Consider the following 27,990-nt stretch of genomic DNA (forward strand, 5'->3'; position numbering starts at 1 on the left):
TGACTGAGACTGTGACTGGGGCTGGGGCTGGGGCAGTGACTGGGGCTGTGGATGTGACTGGGGTTGGGGCTGTGACTGAGGCTGTGACTGGGGCTGGGGCAGTGACTGGGGCTGGGGCAGTGTCTGGGGCTGGTAATGTGACTGGGGCTGGGTCTGGGGCAGTGTCTGGGGCTGGTAATGTGACTGGGGCTGGGTCTGGGGCTGTACTTGGGGCTGAGGCTGTGCCTGGGGCTGCAGCTGTGGCTGAGACTGGGGCTGGGTCTGTGACTGGGGCTGGGGCTGTGCCTGGGGCTGGGGCTGGGGCTGGGGGCTGTTGCTGTGACTGAGGCTGTGACTGGGACTGTGACTGGGGCTGGGGCTGTGACTGGGGCTGGGGCTGGGGCTGGGGGCTGTTGCTGTGACTGAGGCTGTGACTGGGACTGTGACTGGGGCTGGGGCAGTGACTGGGGCTGTGGCTGGGGCTCGGGCTGGGGCTGTGACTGGCGCTGTGACTGGGCCTGGGGCTGTGTCTGGGGCTGTGTCTGGGGCTGTTGCTGTGACTGAGACTGTGACTGGGGCTGGGGCTGGGGCAGTGACTGGGGCTGTGGATGTGACTGGGGTTGGGGCTGTAACTGAGGCAGTGACTGGGACTGGGGCAGTGTCTGGGGCTGGTAATGTGACTGGGGCTGGGTCTGGGGCAGTGTCTGGGGCTGGTAATGTGACTGGGGCTGGGTCTGGGGCTGTACTTGGGGCTGAGGCTGTGCCTGGGGCTGCAGCTGTGGCTGAGACTGGGGCTGGGGCAGTGACTGGGGCTGGGACTGTGGCTGGGGCTAGGGCTGGGGCTGGGGCTGGGGCTGTGATTGTTGCTGGGGCTGTGACTGGGGCTGTGTCTGGGACTGGTGCCTTGACTGGGCCTGAGACTGGGGCTGGAGCTGGAGCTGGGGTTGTGACTGGGGTTGGGGCTGCTGCTGTGACTGGGGCTGGAGCTCTGACTGGGGCTGGGGCTGGTACTGGGGCTTGGGCTGTGACTGGGGCTGTGATTGGTGCTGTGGTTGTGAATGGGGCTGTGATTGGGGCTGTGACTGCGACTGTGATTGTGACTGGGGCTGGGGCTGGACTGGGATTGTGACTGTGGCTGTGACTGGGGCTGCGGCTGGACTGGGGATGTGACTAGGGCTGTGACTGAGGCTGGGGTTGGGGCTGCTGCTTTGACTGGGGCTGCAGCTGTGTCTGGGACTGTAGCATTAGGATTAGGGTTAGGCTGGGTTTGGGGCTGGGTTTGGGGCTGGGTCTAGGCTGGGTCTGGGTCTGGGTCTGGGACTGTGGCTGGGCCTGTGAATGGGGCTGGAGCTGGGGCTGGGTCTGGGACTGTGGCTGGGCCTGTGAATGGGGCTGGGGCAGTGACTGGGGCTTGGGCAGTGACTGGGGCTTGGGCAGTGACTGGGGCTGGGGCTGGGGCAGTGACTGGGGCTGGGGCTGTGACTGAGGCTGTGACTGGGGCTGGGGCAGTGACTGGGGCTGGGGCTGTGTCTGGGGCGAAATAAGCGACTAGGGCTGGGGCTGTGACTGCGGCTGGGGCTGGGGCAGTGACTGGGGCTGGGGTTGGGGCTGTGTCTGGGGCTAGGGATGTGACTGGGGCTGGGGCTGGGGCTGGGGCTGGGGCTGGGGCTGGGGCTGTGGCTGTGACTGCGGCTGGGGCTGGGGCAGTGCCTGGGGCTGGGAGTGGGGATTGATCTGGGTCTATAGCTGGGGCTGGGTCTGTGACTGTGGCTGGGTCTGTGAATGGGGCTGCAGCTGGGGCTGTGGTTGCGGCCGGTGCTGGAACTGTGGTTGGTGCTGGTGCTGTGACTGGGGCTAGGGCTGGGGCTGGGGCAGTGACTGAGGCTGGGTCTGTGACTGGGGCTGGGGCTGGGGCTGGGGCTGGGGCTGTGGCTGTGGCTGTGACTGAGGCTGGGGCTGTGACTGGGGCTGGGGCTGGGGCTGGGGCTGGAGCTGGGGCTGGGGCAGTGACTGAGGCTGGGTCTGTGACTGGGGCTGGGGCTAGGGCTGTGGCTGTGACTGAGGCTGGGGCTGTGACTGTGGCTGTGACTGGGGTTGAGGCTTCGGCTGTGACTGGGGCTACGATAGGTGCTGGGGCTGTGACTGGGGCTGTGACTGGGGCTGTGACTGGAGCTGGGCTTGGGGCTGGGGCTGAGGCTGAGGCTGGGGCTGAGGCTGTGGTCGCAGCTGCTGTTGGGACTGGGGTTGGGACTGGGGCTGGGACTGGGGCTGTGACTTGGGTTGGGGCTGAGACTTCGGCTGAGACTGGAGCTGGGCCTGGGGCTTGGGCTGTGACTGGGGCTGTTGTTGGGGCTGTGACTGGGGCTGCGGCTGAGGCTTCGGCTGTGACTGGAGCTATCCTGGGGCTGGGAATGGGACTGGGTCTGGGGCTGGGGCTGATGCTGATGCTGGTGCTGGAGTTGGGGCTGCGGCTGTGACTGGGGCTGGGGCTGTGTCTGCGTCTGGGCCTGGGGCTGGGGCTGTGTCTGCGTCTGGGCCTGGTGCTGAGGCTGTGGCTGTAACTGGGGTTGTGACTGGGTCTGGAGCTTTGACTTGGGCTGACTGTGTCTGGGGCTTGGGCTGTGACTGGGGCTGGGGCTAACACTAGGGCTCTGACTGGGACTGGAGCTGTGACTGTGTCTGGGGCTGGGATGGGGACTGTGTCTGGGGTTGGGGCTGGGGCTGTGACTGGGGCTGGGGCTAACACTAGGGCTCTGACTGGGACTGGAGCTGTGACTTTGGCTGGGGCTGGGGCTGTGATGGGGCTGGGGATGTGATAGGGGCTGGGACCGGGTCTGCGGCTGTGACTGAGGCTGGGGCTGGGGCTGTGACTGGGGCTGGGGCTGAGGCTGCTGCTGTGACTGGGGCTGAAGTTGGGGCAGTGACTGGGGCTGGAGCTGTGATTGGGGCTGTGACTGGGGCTGGGGCTGTGATTGGGGATGTGACTGGGCCTGGGGCTGGGTCAGGGGCTGGGGCTGGGGCTGGGGCTGTGACTGGGTCAGGGGCTGGGGCTGGGGCTGGGGCTGTGACTGGGTCTGGGGCTGGGGCTTTAACTGTCACTTGGGCTGTGATTGGTGCTGGGGCTGTGACTGGGGCCGGGTCTGGGTCTGGAGCTGGGGCTGGGTCTGGAACTGGGTCTGGAACTGGGGCTGGGTGTTGGACTGTGGCTGAGGCTGTGACTGGGGCAGAAGCTGGGGCTGCGACTGGGACTGGGGCTGGGAATGGGGCTGGGACTGGGGCAGGAATGGGGCTGGGGCTGGGGCTGACTGCGGCTGGGGCTGGGGCTGGGGCTGGGGCTGGGGCTGGGGCTGATGCTGGAGTTGGGGCTGGTGCTGTGACTGTTACTGTCTCTGTAACTGGGGCTGGGTTGGGACCTGGGGCCATGACTGGGGATGGGGCTGGGGCTATAACTGGGGCTGTGACTGGATCTGGGTCTTTGACTGGGGCTGACTGGGTCTGGGACTGGGGCTGGAGCTGTGACTAAGGCTGTGACTGGGACTGGAGCTTTGACTTTGACTGGAGCTGGCCTGGGGCTGGGGCTGATGCTGGGGCTGGTGCTGGAGTTGGGGCTGGGGCTGTGACTGTGACTGGGGCTGGGTCTGCGTCTGGGCCTGGGGCTGGGGCTGTGGCTGCGACTGGGGTTGTGACTGGGTCTGGGGCTTTGATTGGGGCTGACTGTGTCTGGGGCTGGGGCTGTAACTGGGGCTGGGGCTAACACTAGGGCTCTGACTGGGACTGGAGCTGTGACTTTGGCTGGGACTGGGGCTGTGACTGGGGCTGGGGTTGTAACTGGGGCTGGGGCTAACACTAGGGCTCTGACTGGGACTGGAGCTGTGACTTTGACTGGGGCTGAGGCTGGGGCTGAGGCTGGGGCTGGAGCAGGGGCTGGAACCGGGGCTGGACTGGGGCTACGGCTGTGACTGGGGCAATGACTGGGGATGTGACTGGGGCTAGGGCTGTGACTGGGGCAATGACTGGGGATGTGACTGGGGCTAGGGCTGTGACTGGGGCTGTAACTGGGGCTTGGGATGGGGCTGAGGCCGGGACTGCGGCTGGAGCTGAGGCTGTGACTGGGGCTGGAGCTGAGGCTGTGACTGGGGCTGGGGCTGTGGCTGTGATTGGGGATGTGACTGGGGCTGGAGCTGGGGTTGTGGTTGGGGCTGTGACTGTGACAGGGGCTGGGTCTGGGGCTGGGGCTGTGAGAGGGTCTGGGCCTGGGGCTGCAGCTGTAACTGGGGCTGGAGCTGGGAATGTGACTGGGGCTGGTTCTGGGGCTGGGAGTGGGTCTGGGTCTGGGTCTGGTGCCGTGACTGGGTGAGACTGGGGCTGGGGCTGGAGCTGGGGCTGAGGCTGGGGCTGAGACTCGGTCTGGGGCTGTGACTGGGGTTGAGTATGGGACTGGGGCTATGACTGGGGCCGGGGCTGCGGCTGTGACTGGGGCTGGAGCTGGGGCTGGGGCTGGGGCTGGGGCTGTGACTGGGGCTGGAGCTGTGTCTGGGGCTGTGACTGTGACTGTGGCTATGACTGTGACTGGGGCCAGGGCTGGACTGGGGCTGGGGCTGTTGCTGAGGCTGTGATTGGGTCTGGGGCTATGGATGTGGCTGGTGCTGGGACTGTGACTGTGACTGGGGCAGGGGCTGTGATGGGGCTGGGGCTGTGACTGGGGCTGGGGCTGTGACTGATGCTGGAGCTGGGGCTGTGACTGGGGCTGGGGCTGTGACTGGGGCTGGGGCTGGGGCTGCGACTGATGCTGGAGCTGGGGCTGCGACTGGGCCTGGGGCTGTGTCTGCGTCTGGGCCTGGGGCTGGGGCTGTGTCTGCATCTGGGCCTGGTGCTGGGGCAGTGGCTGCGACTGGGGTTGTGACTGGGTCTGGGGCTTTGACTGGGGCTGACTGTGTCTGGGGCTTGGGCTGTGACTGGGGCTGGGGCTAACACTAGGGCTCTGACTGGGACTGGAGCTGTGACTTTGGCTGGGACTGGGGCTGTGACTGGGGCCAGGGCTGGACTGGGGCAATGACTGGGGATGTGACTGGGGTGAGGGCTGTGACTGGGGCTGTAACTGGGGCTGGGGATGTGATAGGGGCTGGGACCGGGTCTGCGGCTGTGACTGAGGCTGGGGCTGGGGCTGTGACTGGGGCTGGGGCTGAGGCTGCTGCTGTGACTGGGGCTGAAGTTGGGGCAGTGACTGGGGCTGGAGCTGTGATTGGGGCTGTGACTGGGGCTGGGGCTGTGATTGGGGATGTGACTGGGCCTGGGGCTGGGTCAGGGGCTGGGGCTGGGGCTGGGGCTGTGACTGGGTCAGGGGCTGGGGCTGGGGCTGGGGCTGTGACTGGGTCTAGGGCTGGGGCTTTAACTGTCACTTGGGCTGTGATTGGTGCTGGGGCTGTGACTGGGGCCGGGTCTGGGTCTGGAGCTGGGGCTGGGTCTGGAACTGGGTCTGGAACTGGGGCTGGGTGTGGGACTGTGGCTGAGGCTGTGACTGGGGCAGAAGCTGGGGCTGCGACTGGGACTGGGGCTGGGAATGGGGCTGGGGCTGGGGCTGACTGCGGCTGGGGCTGGGGCTGGGGCTGGGGCTGGGGCTGGGGCTGATGCTGGAGTTGGGGCTGGTGCTGTGACTGTTACTGTCTCTGTAACTGGGGCTGGGTTGGGACCTGGGGCCATGACTGGGGATGGGGCTGGGGCTATAACTGGGGCTGTGACTGGATCTGGGTCTTTGACTGGGTCTGGGACTGGGTCTGGGACTGGGGCTGGAGCTGTGACTAAGGCTGTGACTGGGACTGGAGCTTTGACTTTGACTGGAGCTGGCCTGGGGCTGGGGCTGATGCTGGGGCTGGTGCTGGAGTTGGGGCTGGGGCTGTGACTGTGACTGGGCCTGGGTCTGCGTCTGGGCCTGGGGCTGGGGCTGTGGCTGCGACTGGGGTTGTGACTGGGTCTGGGGCTTTGATTGGGGCTGACTGTGTCTGGGGCTGGGGCTGTAACTGGGGCTGGGGCTAACACTAGGGCTCTGACTGGGACTGGAGCTGTGACTTTGGCTGGGACTGAGGCTGTGACTGGGGCTGGGGTTGTAACTGGGGCTGGGGCTAACACTAGGGCTCTGACTGGGACTGCAGCTGTGACTTTGACTGGGGCTGAGATTGGGGCTGAGGCTGGGGCTGGAGCAGGGGCTGGAACCGGGGCTGGACTGGGGCTATGGCTGTGACTGGGGCAATGACTGGGGATGTGACTGGGGCTAGGGCTGTGACTGGGGCAATGACTGGGGATGTGACTGGGGCTAGGGCTGTGACTGGGGCTGTAACTGGGGCTTGGGATGGGGCTGAGGCCGGGACTGCGGCTGGAGCTGAGGCTGTGACTGGGGCTGGGGCTGTGGCTGTGATTGGGGATGTGACTGGGGCTGGAGCTGTGTCTGGGGCTGGAGCTTGGGTTGTGGTTGGGGCTGTGACTGTGACTGGGGCTGGGTCTGAGGCTGGGGCTGCGGCTGGGGCTGTGAGAGGGTCTGGGTCTGAGTCTGGGGCTGCAGCTGGAGCAATGACTGGGGCTGGGGCTGTGTCTGGGGCTGGTGCCGTGACTGGGTGAGACTGGTGCTGGGGCTGGGGCTGGAGCTGGGGCTGGGGCTGTGATGGGGCTGGGGCTGGGGCTGGGGCTGTGATGTGGCTGGAGCTGAGGCTGTGACTGGGGCTGTGGCTGTGATTGGGGATGTGACTGGGGCTAGAGCTGTGTCTGGGGCTGGAGCTTGGGTTGTGGTTGGGGCTGTGACTGTGACTGGGGCTGGGTCTGGGGCTGGGGCTGCGGCTGGGGCTGTGAGAGGGTCTGGGTCTGAGTCTGGGGCTGCAGCTGGAGCAATGACTGGGGCTGGGGCTGTGTCTGGGGCTGGTGCCGTGACTGGGTGAGACTGGTGCTGGGGCTGGGGCTGGGGCTGGAGCTGGGGCTGGGGCTGGGGCTGGGGCTGGGGCTGTGATGGGGCTGGAGCTGAGGCTGTGACTGGGGCTGTGGCTGTGATTGGGGATGTGACTGGGGCTGGAGCTGTGTCTGGGGCTGGAGCTTGGGTTGTGGTTGGGGCTGTGACTGTGACTGGGGCTGGGTCTGGGGCCGGGGCTGGGGCTGGGGCTGTGAGAGGGTCTGGGGCTGGGGCTGCAGCTGTAACTGGGGCTGGAGCTGGGGATGAGACTGGGGCTCGGGCTGTAACTGGGACTGGGGCTGTGACTGGTGCTGGAGCTGAGGCTGTGACTGGGGCTGGAGCTGAGGCTGTGACTTGGGCTGTGGCTGTGATTGGGGATGTGACTGGGGCTCGGGCTGTGGCTGTGATTGGGGATGTGACTGGGGCTGGAGCTGGGGTTGTGGTTGGGGCTGTGACTGTGACAGGGGCTGGGTCTGGGGCTGGGGCTGTGAGAGGGTCTGGGGCTGGGGCTGCAGCTGTAACTGGGGCTGGAGCTGGGGATGAGACTGGGGCTCGGGCTGTAACTGGGGCTGGGGCTGTGACTGGTGCTGCAGCTGTTTCTGGGGCTGGGAATGTGACTGGGGCTGGGTCTGGGGCTGGAAGTGGGTCTGGGTCTGGGTCTGGGGCTGCAGCTGGAGCAATGACTGGGGCTATGACTGGGGCTGAGGCTGGGGCTTTGTCTGGGGCTGGTGCCGTGACTGGGTGAGACTGGGGCTGGGGCTGGGGCTGGAGCTGGGGCTGAGGCTCGGGATGAGACTGGGGCTAGGGTTATGACTGGGGCCGGGGCTGTGGCTGTGACTGGGGCTGGGGCTGGGGCTAGGGCTGTGACTGGGGCTGGAGCTGGGGCTGTGACTGGGGCTGGGGCTGGGGCTGGGGCTGTGACTGGGGCTGGAGCTGTGTCTGGGGCTGTGACTGTGACTGTGGCTGTGACTGTGACTGGAGCCAGGGCTGGACTGGGGCTGGGGCTGTGTCTGGGGCTGTTGCTGGGGCTGTGACTGGTGCTGGGGCTGTGACTGGGGCTGGGTCTGGGTCTGGAGCTGGAGCTGGGTCTGGGACTGGGTCTGAGTGTGGGACTGTGGCTGGGTGTGGGACTGTGGCTGGGTGTGGGACTGTGGCTGGGTGTGGGGCTGTGACTGGGGCTGGGGCTGTGACTGGGGCTGGGGCTGTGACTGGGGCTGGGGCTGTGACTGGGGCTGGGGCTGGGGCTGTGACTGGGGCTGGAGCTGGGGCTGTGACTGGGGCTGGGGCTGTGACTGGTGCTGGAGCTATGTCTGGGGCTGTGACTGTGACTGTGACTGTGGCTCTGACTGTGACTGGGGTCTGGGGCTGGACTGGGGCTGGTGCCGTGACTGGGTGAGACTGGGGCTGTGACTGGGGCTGGAGCTGGGGCTGTGACTGGGGCTGGGGCTGGGGCTGGGGCTGTGACTGTGACTGTGGCTGTGACTGTGACTGGGGCCAGGGATGGACTGGGGCTGGGGCTGTGACTGGGGCTGTTGCTGGGGCTGTGACTGGTGCTGGGGCTGTGACTGGGGCTGGGTCTGGGTCTGGAGCTGGAGCTGGGTCTGGGACTGGGTCTGAGTGTGGGGCTGTGGCTGGGTGTGGGGCTGTGGCTGGGTGTGGGACTGTGGCTGGGTGTGGGACTGTGGCTGGGTGTGGGACTGTGGCTGGGGCTGTGACTGGGTCTGGGGCTATGGATGTGGCTGGGGCTTGGACTGTGACTGGGGCTGGGGCTAGGGCTGTGACTGTGACTGTGTCTGTGACTGGGGCTGGGGCTGGGTCTGTGACTGGGGCTGGGGCTGTGACTGGGGCTGGGGCTGGGGCTGTGACTGGGGCTGTGACTGGTGCTGGAGCTGTGTCTGGGGCTGTGACTGTGACTGTGGCTCTGACTGTGACTGGGGTCAGGGCTGGACTGGGGCTGGGGCTGTGACTGGGGCTATGACTGCGGCTCTGACTAGGGCTGGGGCTGCGACTGATGCTGGAGCTGGGGCTGCGACTGGGACTGGGGCTGGGAATGGGGCTGGGGCTGGGGCTGTGACTGTGTGGCTGGGTCTGGGTCTGGGGCTGGGGCTGCAGCTCTGACTGGGGCTGGAGCTGCGGATGTGACTGGGGCTGTGACTGGGGCTGGGAATGTGACTGGGTCTGGGGCTGGGAGTGGGGCTGGGTCTGGTGCTGGAGCTGGGGCTGTGGCTGGGACTGTGGCTGGGGCTGTGACTGGGGCTGTGACTGGGGCTGTGGTTGCGGCTGGTGCTGGGACTGGGGTGGGGCAGGGGCTGGGGCTGTTGCTGGGGCTGTGACTGGTGTTGAGGCTTCGGCTGTGACCGGGGCTACGACTGGTGCTGGGGCTGTGACTGGGGCTGTGACTGGAGCTGGGCCTGGGGCTGGGGCTGAGGCCGTGGTCGCAGCTGCTGTTGGGACTGGGGTTGGGACTGGGGCTGTGACTGGGGTTGGGGCTGAGGCTTCGGCTGTGACTGGAGCTGGGCCTGGGGCTTGGGCTGTGACTGGGGCTGTTGTTGGCGCTGTGACTGGGGCTGCGGCTGAGGCTTCGGCTGTGACTGGAGCTATCCTGGGGCTGGGACTGGGACTAGGGCTGGGGCTGGGGCTGATGCTGGTGCTGGTGCTGGAGTTGGGGCTGCGGCTGTGACTGTGACTGGGGCTTTGTCTGGGCCTGGGGCTGGGGCTGTGGCTGCAACTGGGGTTGTGACTGGGTCTGGGGCTTGGGCTGTGACTGGGGCTGGGTCTAACACTAGGGCTCTGACTTGGACTGGAGCTGTGACTTTGACTGGGACTGAGACTGGGGCTGGGACTGCGGCTGTGACTGCGGCTGTAACTGAGGCTGGGGCTGAGGCTGGGGCTGAGGCTGTGACTGGGGCTGGAGCTGGGAATGGGGCTGGGGCTGTGATTGGGGCTGTGACTGGGGCTGGAGCTGTGACTGGGGCTGGGGCTGTGATTGGGGATGTGACTGGGCCTGGGGCTGTGTCTGGGGCTGGAGCTGGGGTTGTGGTTGGGGCGGTGACTGTGACTGGGGCTGGGTCAGGGGCTGGGGCTGGGGCTGTGACTGGGGCTGGGGCTGGGGCTTCAACTATCACTGTGGCTGTGATTGGTGCTGGGGCTGTGACTGGGTCTGAGTCTGGGTCTGGAGCTGGGGCTGTGTCTGGGACTGTGGCTGGGGCTGTGGTTGCGGCTGGTGCTGGGACTGGGGTGGGGCAGGGGCTGGGGCTGGGGCTGGGGCTGTGAATGGGGCTGGAGCTGGAGCTGTGGCTGTTGCTGGGGCTGTGACTGGTGTTGAGGTTTCGGCTGTGACTGGGGCTGTGACTGGAGCTGGGCATGGGCCTGGGGCTGGGGCTGGGGCTGAGGCTGGGGATGAGGCCATGGTTGCAGCTGCTGTTGGGACTGGGGTTGGGACTGGGGCTGTGACTGGGGCTATCCTGGTGCTGGGACTGGGACTAGGGCTGGGGCTGGGGCTGATGCTGGTGCTGGTGCTGGAGTTGGGGCTGCGGCTGTGACTGTGACTGGGGCTGTTTCTGCATATGGGCCTGGGGCTGGGGCTGTGGCTGCGACTGGGGTTGTGACTGGGTCTGGGGCTTTGACTGGGGCTGACTGTGCCTGGGGCTTGGGCTGTGACTGGGGCTGGGTCTAACACTAGGGCTCTGACTGGGACTGGAGCTGTGACTTTGACTGGGGCTGAGACTGGGGCTGGGGCTGGGGCTGTGACTGGGGCTGTAACTGGGGCTGGGGATGTGATAGGGGCTGGGGCCGGGACTGCGGCTGTGACTGAGGCTGGGGCTGGGGCTGGGGCTGAGGCTGCTGCTGTGACTTGGGCTGGGGCTGCGACTGGTGCTGGAGCTGGGGCTGCGACTGGGAATGGGGCTGGAGTTAACACTAGGGCTCTGACTGGGACTGGATCTGTGACTTTGACTGGGGCTGAGATTGGGGCTGGGGCTGCGGCTGTGACTGGGGCAATAACTGGGGATGTGACTGGGGCTAGGGCTGTGACTGGGGCTGTAACTGAGGCTGGGGATGGGGCTGGGGCTGGGACTTCGGCTGTAACTGAGGCTGGGGCTGTGACTGGGGATGGGGCTGGGTCTGCTGCTGTGACTGGGGCTGGAGCTGAGGCTGTGACTGGGGCTGGAGCTGAGGCTGTGACTGGGTCTGGGGCTGTGGCAGTGATTGGGGATGTGACTGGGGCTGGAGCTGGGGTTGTGGTTGGGGCTGTGACTGTGACAGGGGCTGGGTCTGGGGCTGGGGCTGTGAGAGGGTCTGGGGCTGGGGCTGCAGCTGTAACTGGGGCTGGAGCTGGGAATGTGACTGGGGCTGGGTCTGGGGCTGGGAGTGGGTCTGGGTCTGGGTCTGGTGCCGTGACTGGGTGAGACTGGGGCTGGGGCTGGGGCTGGAGCTGGGGCTGAGGCTGGGGCTGAGACTCGGTCTGGGGCTGTGACTGGGGTTGAGTATGGGACTGGGGCTATGACTGGGGCCGGGGCTGCGGCTGTGACTGGGGCTGGAGCTGGGGCTGGGGCTGGGGCTGGGGCTGTGACTGGGGCTGGAGCTGTGTCTGGGGCTGTGACTGTGACTGTGGCTATGACTGTGACTGGGGCCAGGGCTGGACTGGGGCTGGGGCTGTTGCTGAGGCTGTGATTGGGTCTGGGGCTATGGATGTGGCTGGTGCTGGGACTGTGACTGTGACTGGGGCAGGGGCTGTGATGGGGCTGGGGCTGTGACTGGGGCTGGGGCTGTGACTGGGGCTGGGGCTGTGACTGATGCTGGAGCTGGGGCTGTGACTGGGGCTGGGGCTGTGACTGGGGCTGGAGCTGAGGCTGTGACTGGGTCTGGGGCTGTGGCAGTGATTGGGGATGTGACTGGGGCTGGAGCTGGGGTTGTGGTTGGGGCTGTGACTGTGACAGGGGCTGGGTCTGGGGCTGGGGCTGTGAGAGGGTCTGGGGCTGGGGCTGCAGCTGTAACTGGGGCTGGAGCTGGGGATGAGACTGGGGCTCGGGCTGTAACTGGGGCTGGGGCTGTGACTGGTGCTGGAGCTGTTTCTGGGGTTGGGAATGTGACTGGGGCTGGGTCTGGGGCTGGGAGTGGGTCTGGGTCTGGGTCTGGGGCTGCAGCTGGAGCAATGACTGGGGCTATGACTGGGGCTGAGGCTACGGCTGTGACTGGGGCAATGACTGGGGATGTGACTGGGGCTAGGGCTGTGACTGGGGCTGTAACTGGGGCTGGGGATGGGGCTGAGGCCGGGACTGCGGCTGTAACTGAGGCTGGGGCTGGGGCTGTGACTGGGGCTGGGGCTGTGACTGGGGCTGTTACTGGGGCTGGGGATGGGGCTGTGACTGTGACTGGGGCTGGGTCTGGGGCCGGGGCTGGGGCTGGGGCTGGGGCTGTGAGAGGGTCTGGGGCTGGGGCTGCAGCTGTAACTGGGGCTGGAGCTGGGCATGAGACTGGGGCTCGGGCTGTAACTGGGGCTGGGGCTGTGACTGGTGCTGGAGCTGTTTCTGAGGCTGGGAATGTGACTGGGGCTGGGATGGGGACTGGGGCTGGGATGGGGACTGGGGCTGGGATGGGGACTGGGGCTGGGATGGGGACTGGGGCTGGGGCTGGGATGGGGACTGGGGCTGGGGCTGGGTTGGGGACTGTGTCTGGTGTTGGGGATGGGGCTGTAACTGGGGCTGGGTCTAACACTAGGGCTCTGACTGGGACTGGAGCTGTGACTTTGACTGGGGCTGAGATTGGGGCTGAGGCTGGGGCTGGGGCTGGGGCTGATGCTCGGGCTGCGACTGGGACTAGGGCTGGGAATGGGGTTGGGGCTGTGACTGGGGCTGACTGCGGCTGGGGCTGGGGCTGGGATGGGGACTGGGGCTGAGATGGGGACTGGGGCTGGGATGGGGACTGTGTCTGGGGTTGGGGCTGGGGCTGTAACTGGGGCTGGGGCTAACACTAGGGCTCTGACTGGGACTGGAGCTGTGACTTTGACTGGGGCTGAGATTGCGGCTGAGGCTGGGGCTGGAGCTGGGGCTGGAACCGGGGCTGGACTGGGGCTACGGCTGTGACTGGGGCAATGACTGGGGATGTGACTGGGGCTAGGGCTGTGACTGGGGCTGTAACTGGGGCTGGGGATGTGGCCGAGGCCGGGATTGCGGCTGTAACTGAGGCTGGGGCTGCTGCTGTGACTGGGGCTGGAGTTGAGGCTGTGACTGGGGCTGGAGCTGGGGCTGTGACTGTGTCTGGGGCTATGGCTGTGATTGGGGATGTGACTGGGGCTGGAGCTGTGTCTGGGGCTGGGGCTGTGGCTGGTGCTGGAGCTGTGACTGGGGCTGTGACATGACTGTGGCTGTGATTGTGACTGGGGCCAGGGCAGAACTGGGGCTGTTGCTGGGGCTCTGATTGGTGCTGGGGCTAGATCTGGGTCTGGAGCTGGAGCTGGGTCTGGGACTGGGGCTGGGTGTGGGACTGTGGCTGGGTGTGCGACTGTGGCTGGGACTGTGACTGGGGCTGGGGCCAGGGCTGTAACTGTGACTGTGGCTGTGACTGGGGCTGGGGCTGTGACTGGGGCTGGGGTTGGGGCTGTGACTGGGGCTGGGGCTGGGGCTGTGACTGGTGCTGGAGCTGTGTCTGGGGCTGTGACTGTGACTGTGACTGTGGCTCTGACTGACTGGGGCTGGGGCTGTGACTGGGGCTGGTGCTGGAGCTGTGTCTGGGTCTGTGACGGTGACTGTGACTGTGGCTGTATCTGTGACTGTGGCCAGGGCTGGACTGGGCCTGGGGCTGGGGCTGGGGCTTCGACTTTGACTGGGGCTGTGATTGGTGCTGGGGCTGTGACTGGGGCTGGGTCTGGGTCTGAAGCTGGGTCTGGGTCTGAAGCTGGGGCTGGGTCTGGGACTGGGGCTGTGTCTGGGACTGTGGCTGGGGCTGTGACTGGGGCTGGGGCAATGGATGCGGCTGGTGCTGGCACTGTGACTGGGGCTGGGGCTGTGACTGGGGCCAGGGCTGGACTGGGGCTGCGGTGGGGATTCGGCTGTGACTGGGGCTGTGATTGGTGCTGCGGCTGTGACTGGAGCTATGACTGGGGCTGGGGCTGTGTCTGGTGCTGGTGCTTGACTGGGTCTGAGACTGGGGCTGGGGCTGGAGCTGGGGCTGGAGCTGGGTCTGGGACAGGGGCTGTGATTGGGACTGGGGCTGTGACTGGGGCGATGACTGGGGCTGTGTCTGGGGCTGGAGCTGCGGATGTGACTGGGGCTGTGACTGGGGCTGGGAATGTGACTGGGTCTGGGGCTGTGTCTGGGGCTGGGGCTGGGAGTGGGGCTGGCAGTGGGGCTGGGTCTGGTCCTGGAGCTGGGGCTGTGTCTGGGACTGTGGCTGGGGCTGTGGTTGTGGCTGGTGCTGGGACTGGGGTGGGGCTGGGGCTGGTGCTGGAGTTGGGGCTGGGGCTGTGACTGTGACTGGGGCTGGGTCTGCGTCTGGGCCTGGGGCTGGGGCTGTGGCAGCGACTGGGGTTGTGACTGGGTCTGGGGCTTTGATTGGGGCTGACTGTGTCTGGGGCTGGGGCTGTAACTGGGGCTGGGGCTGTAACTGGGGCTGGGGCTAACACTAGGGCTCTGACTGGGACTGGAGCTGTGACTTTGACTGGGGCTGAGATTGGGGCTGAGGCTGGGGCTGGAGATGGGGCTGGAACCGGGGCTGGACTGGGGCTGCGGCTGTGACTGGGGCAATGACTGGGGATGGGACTGGGGCTAGGGCTGTGACTGGGGCTGTAACTGGGGCTGGGGATGTGGCTGGGGCTGCTGCTGTGACTGGGGCTGGAGCTGAGGCTGTGACTGGGGCTGGAGCTGGGGCTGTGACTGTGTCTGGGGCTGTGACTGGGGCTGGGGCTGTGACTGGGGCTGGGGCCAGGGCTGTAACTGTGACTGTGGCTGTGACTGGGGCTGGGGCTGTGACTGGGGCTGGAGCTGTGACTGGGGCTGGGGCTGGGGCTGTGACTGGGGCTGGAGCTGGGGCTGTGACTGGGGCTGGGGCTGTGACTGGTGCTGGAGCTGGGGCTGTGACTGGGACTGGGGCTGTGACTGGGGCTATCCTGGTGCTGGGACTGGGACTAGGGCTGGGGCTGGGGCTGATGCTGGTGCTGGTGCTGGAGTTGGGGCTGCGGCTGTGACTGTGACTGGGGCTGTTTCTGCATATGGGCCTGGGGCTGGGGCTGTGGCTGCGACTGGGGTTGTGACTGGGTCTGGGGCTTTGACTGGGGCTGACTGTGCCTGGGGCTTGGGCTGTGACTGGGGCTGGGTCTAACACTAGGGCTCTGACTGGGACTGGAGCTGTGACTTTGACTGGGGCTGAGACTGGGGCTGGGGCTGGGGCTGTGACTGGGGCTGTAACTGGGGCTGGGGATGTGATAGGGGCTGGGGCCGGGACTGCGGCTGTGACTGTGGCTGGGGCTGGGGCTGGGGCTGAGGCTGCTGCTGTGACTTGGGCTGGGGCTGCGACTGGTGCTGGAGCTGGGGCTGCGACTGGGAATGGGGCTGGAGTTAACACTAGGGCTCTGACTGGGACTGGATCTGTGACTTTGACTGGGGCTGAGATTGGGGCTGGGGCTGCGGCTGTGACTGGGGCAATAACTGGGGATGTGACTGGGGCTAGGGCTGTGACTGGGGCTGTAACTGAGGCTGGGGATGGGGCTGGGGCTGGGACTTCGGCTGTAACTGAGGCTGGGGCTGTGACTGGGGATGGGGCTGGGTCTGCTGCTGTGACTGGGGCTGGAGCTGAGGCTGTGACTGGGGCTGGAGCTGAGGCTGTGACTGGGTCTGGGGCTGTGGCAGTGATTGGGGATGTGACTGGGGCTGGAGCTGGGGTTGTGGTTGGGGCTGTGACTGTGACAGGGGCTGGGTCTGGGGCTGGGGCTGTGAGAGGGTCTGGGGCTGGGGCTGCAGCTGTAACTGGGGCTGGAGCTGGGAATGTGACTGGGGCTGGGTCTGGGGCTGGGAGTGGGTCTGGGTCTGGGTCTGGTGCCGTGACTGGGTGAGACTGGGGCTGGGGCTGGGGCTGGAGCTGGGGCTGAGGCTGGGGCTGAGACTCGGTCTGGGGCTGTGACTGGGGTTGAGTATGGGACTGGGGCTATGACTGGGGCCGGGGCTGCGGCTGTGACTGGGGCTGGAGCTGGGGCTGGGGCTGGGGCTGGGGCTGTGACTGGGGCTGGAGCTGTGTCTGGGGCTGTGACTGTGACTGTGGCTATGACTGTGACTGGGGCCAGGGCTGGACTGGGGCTGGGGCTGTTGCTGAGGCTGTGATTGGGTCTGGGGCTATGGATGTGGCTGGTGCTGGGACTGTGACTGTGACTGGGGCAGGGGCTGTGATGGGGCTGGGGCTGTGACTGGGGCTGGGGCTGTGACTGGGGCTGGGGCTGTGACTGGGGCTGGGGCTGTGACTGGGGCTGGGGCTGTGACTGATGCTGGAGCTGGGGCTGTGACTGGGGCTGGGGCTGTGACTGGGGCTGGAGCTGAGGCTGTGACTGGGTCTGGGGCTGTGGCAGTGATTGGGGATGTGACTGGGGCTGGAGCTGGGGTTGTGGTTGGGGCTGTGACTGTGACAGGGGCTGGGTCTGGGGCTGGGGCTGTGAGAGGGTCTGGGGCTGGGGCTGCAGCTGTAACTGGGGCTGGAGCTGGGGATGAGACTGGGGCTCGGGCTGTAACTGGGGCTGGGGCTGTGACTGGTGCTGGAGCTGTTTCTGGGGCTGGGAATGTGACTGGGGCTGGGTCTGGGGCTGGGAGTGGGTCTGGGTCTGGGTCTGGGGCTGCAGCTGGAGCAATGACTGGGGCTATGACTGGGGCTGAGGCTGGGGCTGTGTCTGGGGCTGGTGCCGTGACTGGGTGAGACTGGGGCTGGGGTTGGGGCTGGAGCTGGGGCTGAGGCTGGGGCTGAGACTCGGTCTGGGGCTGTGACTGGGGTTGAGTATGGGACTGGGGCTATGACTGGGGCCGGGGCTGTGCTGCGGCTGTGTCTGTGACTGTGACTGGGGCTGGGGCTGGGGCTGGAGCTGGGGCTGTGACTGGGGCTGGGGCTGGGGCTGCGACTGGGGATGGAGCTGTGTCTGGGGCTGTGACTGTGACTGTGACTGGGGCCAGGGCTGGACTGGGGCTGGGGCTGTGACTGGGGCTGTTGTTGGGGCTGTGACTGTGACTGTGACTGGGGCCAGGGCTGGACTGGGGCTGGGGCTGTGACTGGGGCTGTTGTTGGGGCTGTGATTGGTGCTGGGGCTGTGACTGGGGCTGGGTCTGGGTCTGGAGCTGCAGCTGGGTCTGGGACTGGGGCTGGGTGTGGGACTGTGGCTGTGTGTGGGAAAGTGTCTGGGGCTGTGACTGGGTCTGGGGCTATGGATGTGGCTGGTGCTGGGACTGTGATTGGGGCTGGGGCTGTGACTGGGGCTGGGGCTAGGGCTGTGACTGTGACTGTTGATGTGACTGGGGCTGGGGCTGGGGCTGGGGCTGGGGCTGGGGCTCGGGCTGTGACTGGGGCTGGAGCTGGGGCTGTGAGTGGGGCTGGGGCTCTGACTGGTGCTGGAGCTGTGTCTGGGGCTGTGACTGTGACTGGGGCCAGGGCTGGACTGGGGCTGGGGCTATGACTGCGGCTCTGACTAGGGCTGGGGCTGGGGCTGCGACTGATGCTGGAGCTGGGGCTGTGACAGGTGGTGGAGCTGGGGCTGTGGCTGGGGCTGTGACCGAGGCTGGGGCTTGAGCTGTGGATGTGGCTGTTGCTAGGGCTGTGACTGGGGCTGGGGCTGCGGCTTCGGCTGTGGGTGGGGCTGTGATTGGTGCTGGAGCTGTGATTGGAGCTGGGTCTGGGGCTGGGTCTGGGGCTGGAGCTGGAGCTGGGGCTCTGACTGGGGCTGGGGCTGTGACTGGTGCTGGAGCTGTGTCTGGGGCTGTGACTGTGACTGTGGCTCTGACTGTGACTGGGGCCAGGGCTGGACTGGGGCTGGGGCTGACTGCGGCTGGGGCTGGGGCTGGGATGGGGACTGGGGCTGAGATGGGGACTGGGGCTGGGATAGGGACTGTGTCTGGGGCTGGGGCTGTAACTGGGGCTGGGGCTAACACTAGGGCTCTGATTGGGACTGGAGCTGTGACTTTGACTGGGGCTGAGATTGGGGCTGAGGCTGGGTCTGGGGCTGGGGCTGGTGCTGTGACTGTGTCTGTGACTGGGGCTGGGTCTGGACCTGGGGCCATGACTGGGGATGGGGCTGGGGCTATAACTGGGGCTGTGACTAGATCTGGGGCTTTGACTGGGGCTGACTGGGTCTGGGACTGGGGCTGGAGCTGTAACTGGGGCTGGGGCTAACACTAGGGCTCTGATTGGGACTGGAGCTGTGACTTTGACTGGTGCTGGGAATGTGGCTGTGACTGGGACTGGAGCTTTGACTTTGACTGGAGCTGGCCTGGGGCTGGGGCTGATGCTGGGGCTGGTGCTGGAGTTGGGGCTGGGGCTGTGACTGTGACTGGGGCTGGGTCTGCGTCTGGGCCTGGGCCTGGGGCTGTGGCTGCGACTGGGGTTGTGACTGGGTCTGGGGCTTTGATTGGGGCTGACTGTGTCTGGGGCTGGGGCTGTAACTGGGGCTGGGGCTAACACTAGGGCTCTGACTGGGACTGGAGCTGTGACTTTGACTGGGGCTGAGATTGGGGCTGAGGCTGGGGCTGGAGCTGGGGCTGGAACCGGGGCTGGACTGGGGCTACGGCTGTGACTGGGGCAATGACTGGGGATGTGACTGGGGCTAGGGCTGTGACTGGGGCTGTAACTGGGGCTGGGGATGGGGCTGAGGCCGGGACTGCGGCTGTAACTGAGGCTGGGGCTGGGGCTGTGACTGGGGCTGGGGCTGTGACTGGGGCTGGGGCTGTGACTGGGGCTGTTACTGGGGCTGGGGATGGGGCTGTGACTGTGACTGGGGCTGGGTCTGGGGCCGGGGCTGGGGCTGGGGCTGGGGCTGTGAGAGGGTCTGGGGCTGGGGCTGCAGCTGTAACTGGGGCTGGAGCTGGGCATGAGACTGGGGCTCGGGCTGTAACTGGGGCTGGGGCTGTGACTGGTGCTGGAGCTGTTTCTGAGGCTGGGAATGTGACTGGGGCTGGGATGGGGACTGGGGCTGGGATGGGGACTGGGGCTGGGATGGGGACTGGGGCTGGGATGGGGACTGGGGCTGGGGCTGGGATGGGGACTGGGGCTGGGGCTGGGTTGGGGACTGTGTCTGGTGTTGGGGATGGGGCTGTAACTGGGGCTGGGTCTAACACTAGGGCTCTGACTGGGACTGGAGCTGTGACTTTGACTGGGGCTGAGATTGGGGCTGAGGCTGGGGCTGGGGCTGGGGCTGATGCTCGGGCTGCGACTGGGACTAGGGCTGGGAATGGGGTTGGGGCTGTGACTGGGGCTGACTGCGGCTGGGGCTGGGGCTGGGATGGGGACTGGGGCTGAGATGGGGACTGGGGCTGGGATGGGGACTGTGTCTGGGGTTGGGGCTGGGGCTGTAACTGGGGCTGGGGCTAACACTAGGGCTCTGACTGGGACTGGAGCTGTGACTTTGACTGGGGCTGAGATTGCGGCTGAGGCTGGGGCTGGAGCTGGGGCTGGAACCGGGGCTGGACTGGGGCTACGGCTGTGACTGGGGCAATGACTGGGGATGTGACTGGGGCTAGGGCTGTGACTGGGGCTGTAACTGGGGCTGGGGATGTGGCCGAGGCCGGGATTGCGGCTGTAACTGAGGCTGGGGCTGCTGCTGTGACTGGGGCTGGAGTTGAGGCTGTGACTGGGGCTGGAGCTGGGGCTGTGACTGTGTCTGGGGCTATGGCTGTGATTGGGGATGTGACTGGGGCTGGAGCTGTGTCTGGGGCTGGGGCTGTGGCTGGTGCTGGAGCTGTGACTGGGGCTGTGACATGACTGTGGCTGTGATTGTGATTGGGGCCAGGGCAGAACTGGGGCTGTTGCTGGGGCTCTGATTGGTGCTGGGGCTAGATCTGGGTCTGGAGCTGGAGCTGGGTCTGGGACTGGGGCTGGGTGTGGGACTGTGGCTGGGTGTGCGACTGTGGCTGGGACTGTGACTGGGGCTGGGGCCAGGGCTGTAACTGTGACTGTGGCTGTGACTGGGGCTGGGGCTGTGACTGGGGCTGGGGTTGGGGCTGTGACTGGGGCTGGGGCTGGGGCTGTGACTGGTGCTGGAGCTGTGTCTGGGGCTGTGACTGTGACTGTGACTGTGGCTCTGACTGACTGGGGCTGGGGCTGTGACTGGGGCTGGTGCTGGAGCTGTGTCTGGGTCTGTGACGGTGACTGTGACTGTGGCTGTATCTGTGACTGTGGCCAGGGCTGGACTGGGCCTGGGGCTGGGGCTGGGGCTTCGACTTTGACTGGGGCTGTGATTGGTGCTGGGGCTGTGACTGGGGCTGGGTCTGGGTCTGAAGCTGGGTCTGGGTCTGAAGCTGGGGCTGGGTCTGGGACTGGGGCTGTGTCTGGGACTGTGGCTGGGGCTGTGACTGGGGCTGGGGCAATGGATGCGGCTGGTGCTGGCACTGTGACTGGGGCTGGGGCTGTGACTGGGGCCAGGGCTGGACTGGGGCTGCGGTGGGGATTCGGCTGTGACTGGGGCTGTGATTGGTGCTGGGGCTGTGACTGGAGCTATGACTGGGGCTGGGGCTGTGTCTGGTGCTGGTGCTTGACTGGGTCTGAGACTGGGGCTGGGGCTGGAGCTGGGGCTGGAGCTGGGTCTGGGACAGGGGCTGTGATTGGGACTGGGGCTGTGACTGGGGCGGTGACTGGGGCTGTGTCTGGGGCTGGAGCTGCGGATGTGACTGGGGCTGTGACTGGGGCTGGGAATGTGACTGGGTCTGGGGCTGTGTCTGGGGCTGGGGCTGGGAGTGGGGCTGGCAGTGGGGCTGGGTCTGGTCCTGGAGCTGGGGCTGTGTCTGGGACTGTGGCTGGGGCTGTGGTTGTGGCTGGTGCTGGGACTGGGGTGGGGCTGGGGCTGGTGCTGGAGTTGGGGCTGGGGCTGTGACTGTGACTGGGGCTGGGTCTGCGTCTGGGCCTGGGGCTGGGGCTGTGGCAGCGACTGGGGTTGTGACTGGGTCTGGGGCTTTGATTGGGGCTGACTGTGTCTGGGGCTGGGGCTGTAACTGGGGCTGGGGCTGTAACTGGGGCTGGGGCTAACACTAGGGCTCTGACTGGGACTGGAGCTGTGACTTTGACTGGGGCTGAGATTGGGGCTGAGGCTGGGGCTGGAGATGGGGCTGGAACCGGGGCTGGACTGGGGCTGCGGCTGTGACTGGGGCAATGACTGGGGATGGGACTGGGGCTAGGGCTGTGACTGGGGCTGTAACTGGGGCTGGGGATGTGGCTGGGGCTGCTGCTGTGACTGGGGCTGGAGCTGAGGCTGTGACTGGGGCTGGAGCTGGGGCTGTGACTGTGTCTGGGGCTGTGACTGGGGCTGGGGCTGTGACTGGGGCTGGGGCCAGGGCTGTAACTGTGACTGTGGCTGTGACTGGGGCTGGGGCTGTGACTGGGGCTGGAGCTGTGACTGGGGCTGGGGCTGGGGCTGTGACTGGGGCTGGAGCTGGGGCTGTGACTGGGGCTGGGGCTGTGACTGGTGCTGGAGCTTTGTCTGGGGCTGTGACTGTGACTGTGGCTCTGACTGACTGGAGCCAGGGCTGGACTGGGGCTGGGGCTGTGACTGGGGCTAGTGCTGGAGCTGTGTCTGGGTCTGTGACGGTGACTGTGACTGTGGCTGTATCTGTGACTGTGGCCAGGGCTGGACTGGGCCTGGGGCTGGGATGGGGACTGTGTCTGGGGTTGGGGCTGGGGCTGTAACTGGGGCTGGGGCTAACACTAGGGCTCTGATTGGGACTGGAGCTGTGACTTTGACTGGGGCTGAGATTGGGGCTGATGCTGGAGTTGGGGCTGGTGCTGTGACTGTGACTGTGACTGGGGCTGGGTCTGGACCTGGGGCCATGACTGGGGATGGGGCTGGGGCTATAACTGGGGCTGTGACTGGATCTGGGGCTTTGACTGGGGCTGACTGGGTCTGGGACTGGGGCTGGAGCTGTGACTAAGTCTGTGACTGGGACTGGAGCTTTGACTTTGACTGGAGCTGGCCTGGGCCTGGGGCTGATGCTGGGACTGGTGCTGGAGTTGGGGCTGGGGCTGTGACTGTGACTGGGGCTGGGTCTGCGTCTGGGCCTGGGGCTGGGGCTGTGGCTGCGACTGGGGTTGTGACTGGGTCTGGGGCTTTGACTGGGGCTGACTGTGTCTGGGGCTGGGGTTGTAACTGGGGCTGGGGCTAACACTAGGGCTCTGACTGGGACTGGAGCTGTGACTTTGACTGGGGCTGAGATTGGGGCTGAGGCTGGGGCTGGGGCTGGGGCTGTGATGGGGCTGGAGCTGAGGCTGTGACTGGGGCTGTGGCTGTGATTGGGGATGTGACTGGGGCTGGAGCTGTGTCTGGGGCTGGAGCTTGGGTTGTGGTTGGGGCTGTGACTGTGACTGGGGCTGGGTCTGGGGCCGGGGCTGGGGCTGGGGCTGTGAGAGGGTCTGGGGCTGGGGCTGCAGCTGTAACTGGGGCTGGAGCTGGGGATGAGACTGGGGCTCGGGCTGTAACTGGGACTGGGGCTGTGACTGGTGCTGGAGCTGAGGCTGTGACTGGGGCTGGAGCTGAGGCTGTGACTTGGGCTGTGGCTGTGATTGGGGATGTGACTGGGGCTCGGGCTGTGGCTGTGATTGGGGATGTGACTGGGGCTGGAGCTGGGGTTGTGGTTGGGGCTGTGACTGTGACAGGGGCTGGGTCTGGGGCTGGGGCTGTGAGAGGGTCTGGGGCTGGGGCTGCAGCTGTAACTGGGGCTGGAGCTGGGGATGAGACTGGGGCTCGGGCTGTAACTGGGGCTGGGGCTGTGACTGGTGCTGCAGCTGTTTCTGGGGCTGGGAATGTGACTGGGGCTGGGTCTGGGGCTGGAAGTGGGTCTGGGTCTGGGTCTGGGGCTGCAGCTGGAGCAATGACTGGGGCTATGACTGGGGCTGAGGCTGGGGCTTTGTCTGGGGCTGGTGCCGTGACTGGGTGAGACTGGGGCTGGGGCTGGGGCTGGAGCTGGGGCTGAGGCTCGGGATGAGACTGGGGCTAGGGTTATGACTGGGGCCGGGGCTGTGGCTGTGACTGGGGCTGGGGCTGGGGCTAGGGCTGTGACTGGGGCTGGAGCTGGGGCTGTGACTGGGGCTGGGGCTGGGGCTGGGGCTGTGACTGGGGCTGGAGCTGTGTCTGGGGCTGTGACTGTGACTGTGGCTGTGACTGTGACTGGAGCCAGGGCTGGACTGGGGCTGGGGCTGTGTCTGGGGCTGTTGCTGGGGCTGTGACTGGTGCTGGGGCTGTGACTGGGGCTGGGTCTGGGTCTGGAGCTGGAGCTGGGTCTGGGACTGGGTCTGAGTGTGGGACTGTGGCTGGGTGTGGGACTGTTGCTGGGTGTGGGACTGTGGCTGGGTGTGGGACTGTGGCTGGGTGTGGGGCTGTGACTGGGGCTGGGGCTGTGACTGGGGCTGGGGCTGTGACTGGGGCTGGGGCTGTGACTGGGGCTGGGGCTGGGGCTGTGACTGGGGCTGGAGCTGGGGCTGTGACTGGGGCTGGGGCTGTGACTGGTGCTGGAGCTATGTCTGGGGCTGTGACTGTGACTGTGACTGTGGCTCTGACTGTGACTGGGGTCTGGGGCTGGACTGGGGCTGGTGCCGTGACTGGGTGAGACTGGGGCTGTGACTGGGGCTGGAGCTGGGGCTGTGACTGGGGCTGGGGCTGGGGCTGGGGCTGTGACTGGGGCTGGAGCTGTGTCTGGGGCTGTGACTGTGACTGTGGCTGTGACTGTGACTGGGGCCAGGGATGGACTGGTGCTGGGGCTGTGACTGGGGCTGTTGCTGGGGCGGTGACTGGTGCTGGGGCTGTGACTGGGGCTGGGTCTGGGTCTGGAGCTGGAGCTGGGGCTGGGACTGGGTCTGAGTGTGGGGCTGTGGCTGGGTGTGGGGCTGTGGCTGGGTGTGGGGCTGTGGCTGGGTGTGGGGCTGTGGCTGGGTGTGGGGCTGTGGCTGGGTGTGGGACTGTGGCTGGGTGTGGGACTGTGGCTGGGTGTGGGACTGTGGCTGGGGCTGTGACTGGGTCTGGGGCTATGGATGTGGCTGGGGCTTGGACTGTGACTGGGGCTGGGGCTAGGGTTGTGACTGTGACTGTGTCTGTGACTGGGGCTGGGGCTGGGTCTGTGACTGGGGCTGGGGCTGTGACTGGGGCTGGGTCTGGGTCTGGAGCTGGAGCTGGGGCTGGGACTGGGTCTGAGTGTGGGGCTGTGGCTGGGTGTGGGGCTGTGGCTGGGTGTGGGGCTGTGGCTGGGTGTGGGGCTGTGGCTGGGTGTGGGGCTGTGGCTGGGTGTGGGACTGTGGCTGGGTGTGGGACTGTGGCTGGGTGTGGGACTGTGGCTGGGTGTGGGACTGTGGCTGGGTGTGGGACTGTGGCTGGGGCTGTGACTGGGTCTGGGGCTATGGATGTGGCTGGGGCTTGGACTGTGACTGGGGCTGGGGCTAGGGCTGTGACTGTGACTGTGTCTGTGACTGGGGCTGGGGCTGGGTCTGTGACTGGGGCTGGGGCTGTGACTGGGGCTGGGGCTGGGGCTGTGACTGGGGCTGTGACTGGTGCTGGAGCTGTGTCTGGGGCTGTGACTGTGACTGTGGCTCTGACTGTGACTGGGGTCAGGACTGGACTGGGGCTGGGGCTGTGACTGGGGCTATGACTGCGGCTCTGACTAGGGCTGGGGCTGGGGCTGCGACTGATGCTGGAGCTGGGGCTGCGACTGGGACTGGGGCTGGGAATGGGGCTGGGGCTGGGGCTGTGACTGTGACTGTGGCTGGGTCTGGGTCTGGGGCTGGGGCTGCAGCTCTGACTGGGGCTGGAGCTGCGGATGTGACTGGGGCTGTGACTGGGGCTGGGAATGTGACTGGGTCTGGGGCTGGGAGTGGGGCTGGGTCTGGTGCTGGAGCTGGGGCTGTGGCTGGGACTGTGGCTGGGGCTGTGACTGGGGCTGTGACTGGGGCTGTGGTTGCGGCTGGTGCTGGGACTGGGGTGGGGCAGGGGCTGGGGCTGTTGCTGGGGCTGTGACTGGTGTTGAGGCTTCGGCTGTGACCGGGGCTACGACTGGTGCTGGGGCTGTGACTGGGGCTGTGACTGGAGCTGGGCCTGGGGCTGGGGCTGAGGCCGTGGTCGCAGCTGCTGTTGGGACTGGGGTTGGGACTGGGGCTGTGACTGGGGTTGGGGCTGAGGCTTCGGCTGAGACTGGAGCTGGGCCTGGGGCTTGGGCTGTGACTGGGGCTGTTGTTGGCGCTGTGACTGGGGCTGCAGCTGAGGCTTCGGCTGTGACTGGAGCTATCCTGGGGCTGGGACTGGGACTAGGGCTGGGGCTGGGGCTGATGCTGGTGCTGGTGCTGGAGTTGGGGCTGCGGCTGTGACTGTGACTGGGGCTTTGTCTGGGCCTGGGGCTGGGGCTGTGGCTGCAACTGGGGTTGTGACTGGGTCTGGGGCTTTGACTGGGGCTGACTGTGTCTGGGGCTTGGGCTGTGACTGGGGCTGGGTCTAACACTAGGGCTCTGACTGGGACTGGAGCTGTGACTTTGACTGGGGCTGAGACTGGGGCTGGGACTGCGGCTGTGACTGCGGCTGTGACTGAGGCTGGGGCTGAGGCTGGGGCTGAGGCTGTGACTGGGGCTGGAGCTGGGAATGGGGCTGGGGCTGTGATTGGGGCTGTGACTGGGGCTGGAGCTGTGACTGGGGCTGGAGCTGTGACTGGGGCTGGGGCTGTGATTGGGGATGTGACTGGGCCTGGGGCTGTGTCTGGGGCTGGAGCTGGGGTTGTGGTTGGGGCGGTGACTGTGACTGGGGCTGGGTCAGGGGCTGGGGCTGGGGCTGTGACTCGGGCTGGGGCTGGGGCTTCAACTATCACTGTGGCTGTGATTGGTGCTGGGGCTGTGACTGGGTCTGAGTCTGGGTCTGGAGCTGGGGCTGTGTCTGGGACTGTGGCTGGGGCTGTGGTTGCGGCTGGTGCTGGGACTGGGGTGGGACAGGGGCTGGGGCTGGGGCTGGGGCTGTGAATGGGGCTGGAGCTGGAGCTGTGGCTGTTGCTGGGGCTGTGACTGGTGTTGAGGTTTCGGCTGTGACTGGGGCTGTGACTGGAGCTGGGCATGGGCCTGGGGCTGGGGCTGGGGCTGAGGCTGGGGCTGAGGCCGTGGTTGCAGCTGCTGTTGGGACTGGGGTTGGGACTGGGGCTATCCTGGTGCTGGGACTGGGACTAGGGCTGGGGCTGGGGCTGATGCTGGTGCTGGTGCTGGAGTTGGGGCTGCGGCTGTGACTGTGACTGGGGCTGTTTCTGCATGTGGGCCTGGGGCTGGGGCTGTGGCTGCGACTGGGGTTGTGACTGGGTCTGGGGCTTTGACTGGGGCTGACTGTGTCTGGGGCTTGGGCTGTGACTGGGGCTGGGTCTAACACTAGGGCTCTGACTGGGACTGGAGCTGTGACTTTGACTGGGGCTGAGACTGGGGCTGGGGCTGGGGCTGTGACTGGGGCTGTAACTGGGGCTGGGGATGTGATAGGGGCTGGGGCCGGGACTGCGGCTGTGACTGAGGCTGGGGCTGGGGCTGGGGCTGAGGCTGCTGCTGTGACTTGGGCTGGGGCTGCGACTGGTGCTGGAGCTGGGGCTGCGACTGGGAATGGGGCTGGGAATGGGGCTGGGAATGGGGCTGGAGTTAACACTAGGGCTCTGACTGGGACTGGATCTGTGACTTTGACTGGGGCTGAGATTGGGGCTGGGGCTGCGGCTGTGACTGGGGCAATAACTGGGGATGTGACTGGGGCTAGGGCTGTGACTGGGGCTGTAACTGAGGCTGGGGATGGGGCTGGGGCTGGGACTTCGGCTGTAACTGAGGCTGGGGCTGTGACTGGGGATGGGGCTGGGTCTGCTGCTGTGACTGGGGCTGGAGCTGAGGCTGTGACTGGGGCTGGAGCTGAGGCTGTGACTGGGTCTGGGGCTGTGGCAGTGATTGGGGATGTGACTGGGGCTGGAGCTGGGGTTGTGGTTGGGGCTGTGACTGTGACAGGGGCTGGGTCTGGGGCTGGGGCTGTGAGAGGGTCTGGGGCTGGGGCTGCAGCTGTAACTGGGGCTGGAGCTGGGGATGAGACTGGGGCTCGGGCTGTAACTGGGGCTGGGGCTGTGACTGGTGCTGGAGCTGTTTCTGGGGCTGGGAATGTGACTGGGGCTGGGTCTGGGGCTGGGAGTGGGTCTGGGTCTGGGTCTGGGGCTGCAGCTGGAGCAATGACTGGGGCTATGACTGGGGCTGAGGCTGGGGCTGTGTCTGGGGCTGGTGCCGTGACTGGGTGAGACTGGGGCTGGGGTTGGGGCTGGAGCTGGGGCTGAGGCTGGGGCTGAGACTCGGTCTGGGGCTGTGACTGGGGTTGAGTATGGGACTGGGGCTATGACTGGGGCCGGGGCTGTGGCTGCGGCTGTGTCTGTGACTGTGACTGGGGCTGGGGCTGGGGCTGGAGCTGGGGCTGTGACTGGGGCTGGGGCTGGGGCTGCGACTTGGGATGGAGCTGTGTCTGGGGCTATGACTGTGACTGTGACTGGGGCCAGGGCTGGACTGGGGCTGGGGCTGTGACTGGGGCTGTTGTTGGGGCTGTGATTGGTGCTGGGGCTGTGACTGGGGCTGGGTCTGGGTCTGGAGCTGCAGCTGGGTCTGGGACTGGGGCTGGGTGTGGGACTGTGGCTGTGTGTGGGAAAGTGTCTGGGGCTGTGACTGGGTCTGGGGCTATGGATGTGGCTGGTGCTGGGACTGTGATTGGGGCTGGGGCTGTGACTGGGGCTGGGGCTAGGGCTGTGACTGTGACTGTTGATGTGACTGGGGCTGGGGCTGGGGCTGGGGCTGGGGCTGGGGCTCGGGCTGTGACTGGGGCTGGAGCTGGGGCTGTGATTGGGGCTGGGGCTCTGACTGGTGCTGGAGCTGTGTCTGGGGCTGTGACTGTG

The 27,990-nt window shown here is 66.5% G+C and overlaps 1 protein-coding gene across 1 annotated transcript; it reads right to left on the minus strand.

The window, feature by feature from the left end:
* Nucleotides 1–12,505: 12,505 nt before the first annotated feature.
* Nucleotides 12,506–27,945, minus strand: LOC121291200 (mucin-2-like; the record flags this gene model as incomplete). Its single annotated transcript, XM_041212287.1, is given in 32 exon segments — nucleotides 12,506–12,585; nucleotides 12,641–12,735; nucleotides 12,883–12,973; nucleotides 14,046–14,266; nucleotides 14,471–14,589; nucleotides 14,592–15,006; nucleotides 15,196–15,747; nucleotides 15,963–16,027; nucleotides 16,295–16,707; nucleotides 16,807–16,839; nucleotides 16,948–17,035; nucleotides 17,403–17,563; nucleotides 17,689–18,034; nucleotides 19,854–20,185; nucleotides 20,282–20,845; nucleotides 20,881–21,062; nucleotides 21,064–21,170; nucleotides 21,173–21,535; nucleotides 21,787–22,238; nucleotides 22,276–22,324; nucleotides 22,378–22,897; nucleotides 22,965–23,199; nucleotides 23,379–23,568; nucleotides 23,926–24,463; nucleotides 25,158–25,317; nucleotides 25,359–25,520; nucleotides 25,558–25,907; nucleotides 25,967–26,246; nucleotides 26,249–26,424; nucleotides 26,426–26,788; nucleotides 27,300–27,606; nucleotides 27,609–27,945. Coding segments are annotated over 32 exon segments (8,346 nt in total), but the record flags the coding sequence as incomplete, so codon positions are not given.
* Between the last annotated feature and the right edge of the window lie 45 nt (nucleotides 27,946–27,990).

Source organism: Carcharodon carcharias, chromosome 19, assembly GCF_017639515.1.
Source record: "Carcharodon carcharias isolate sCarCar2 chromosome 19, sCarCar2.pri, whole genome shotgun sequence".
NCBI lineage: Eukaryota > Metazoa > Chordata > Chondrichthyes > Lamniformes > Lamnidae > Carcharodon > Carcharodon carcharias.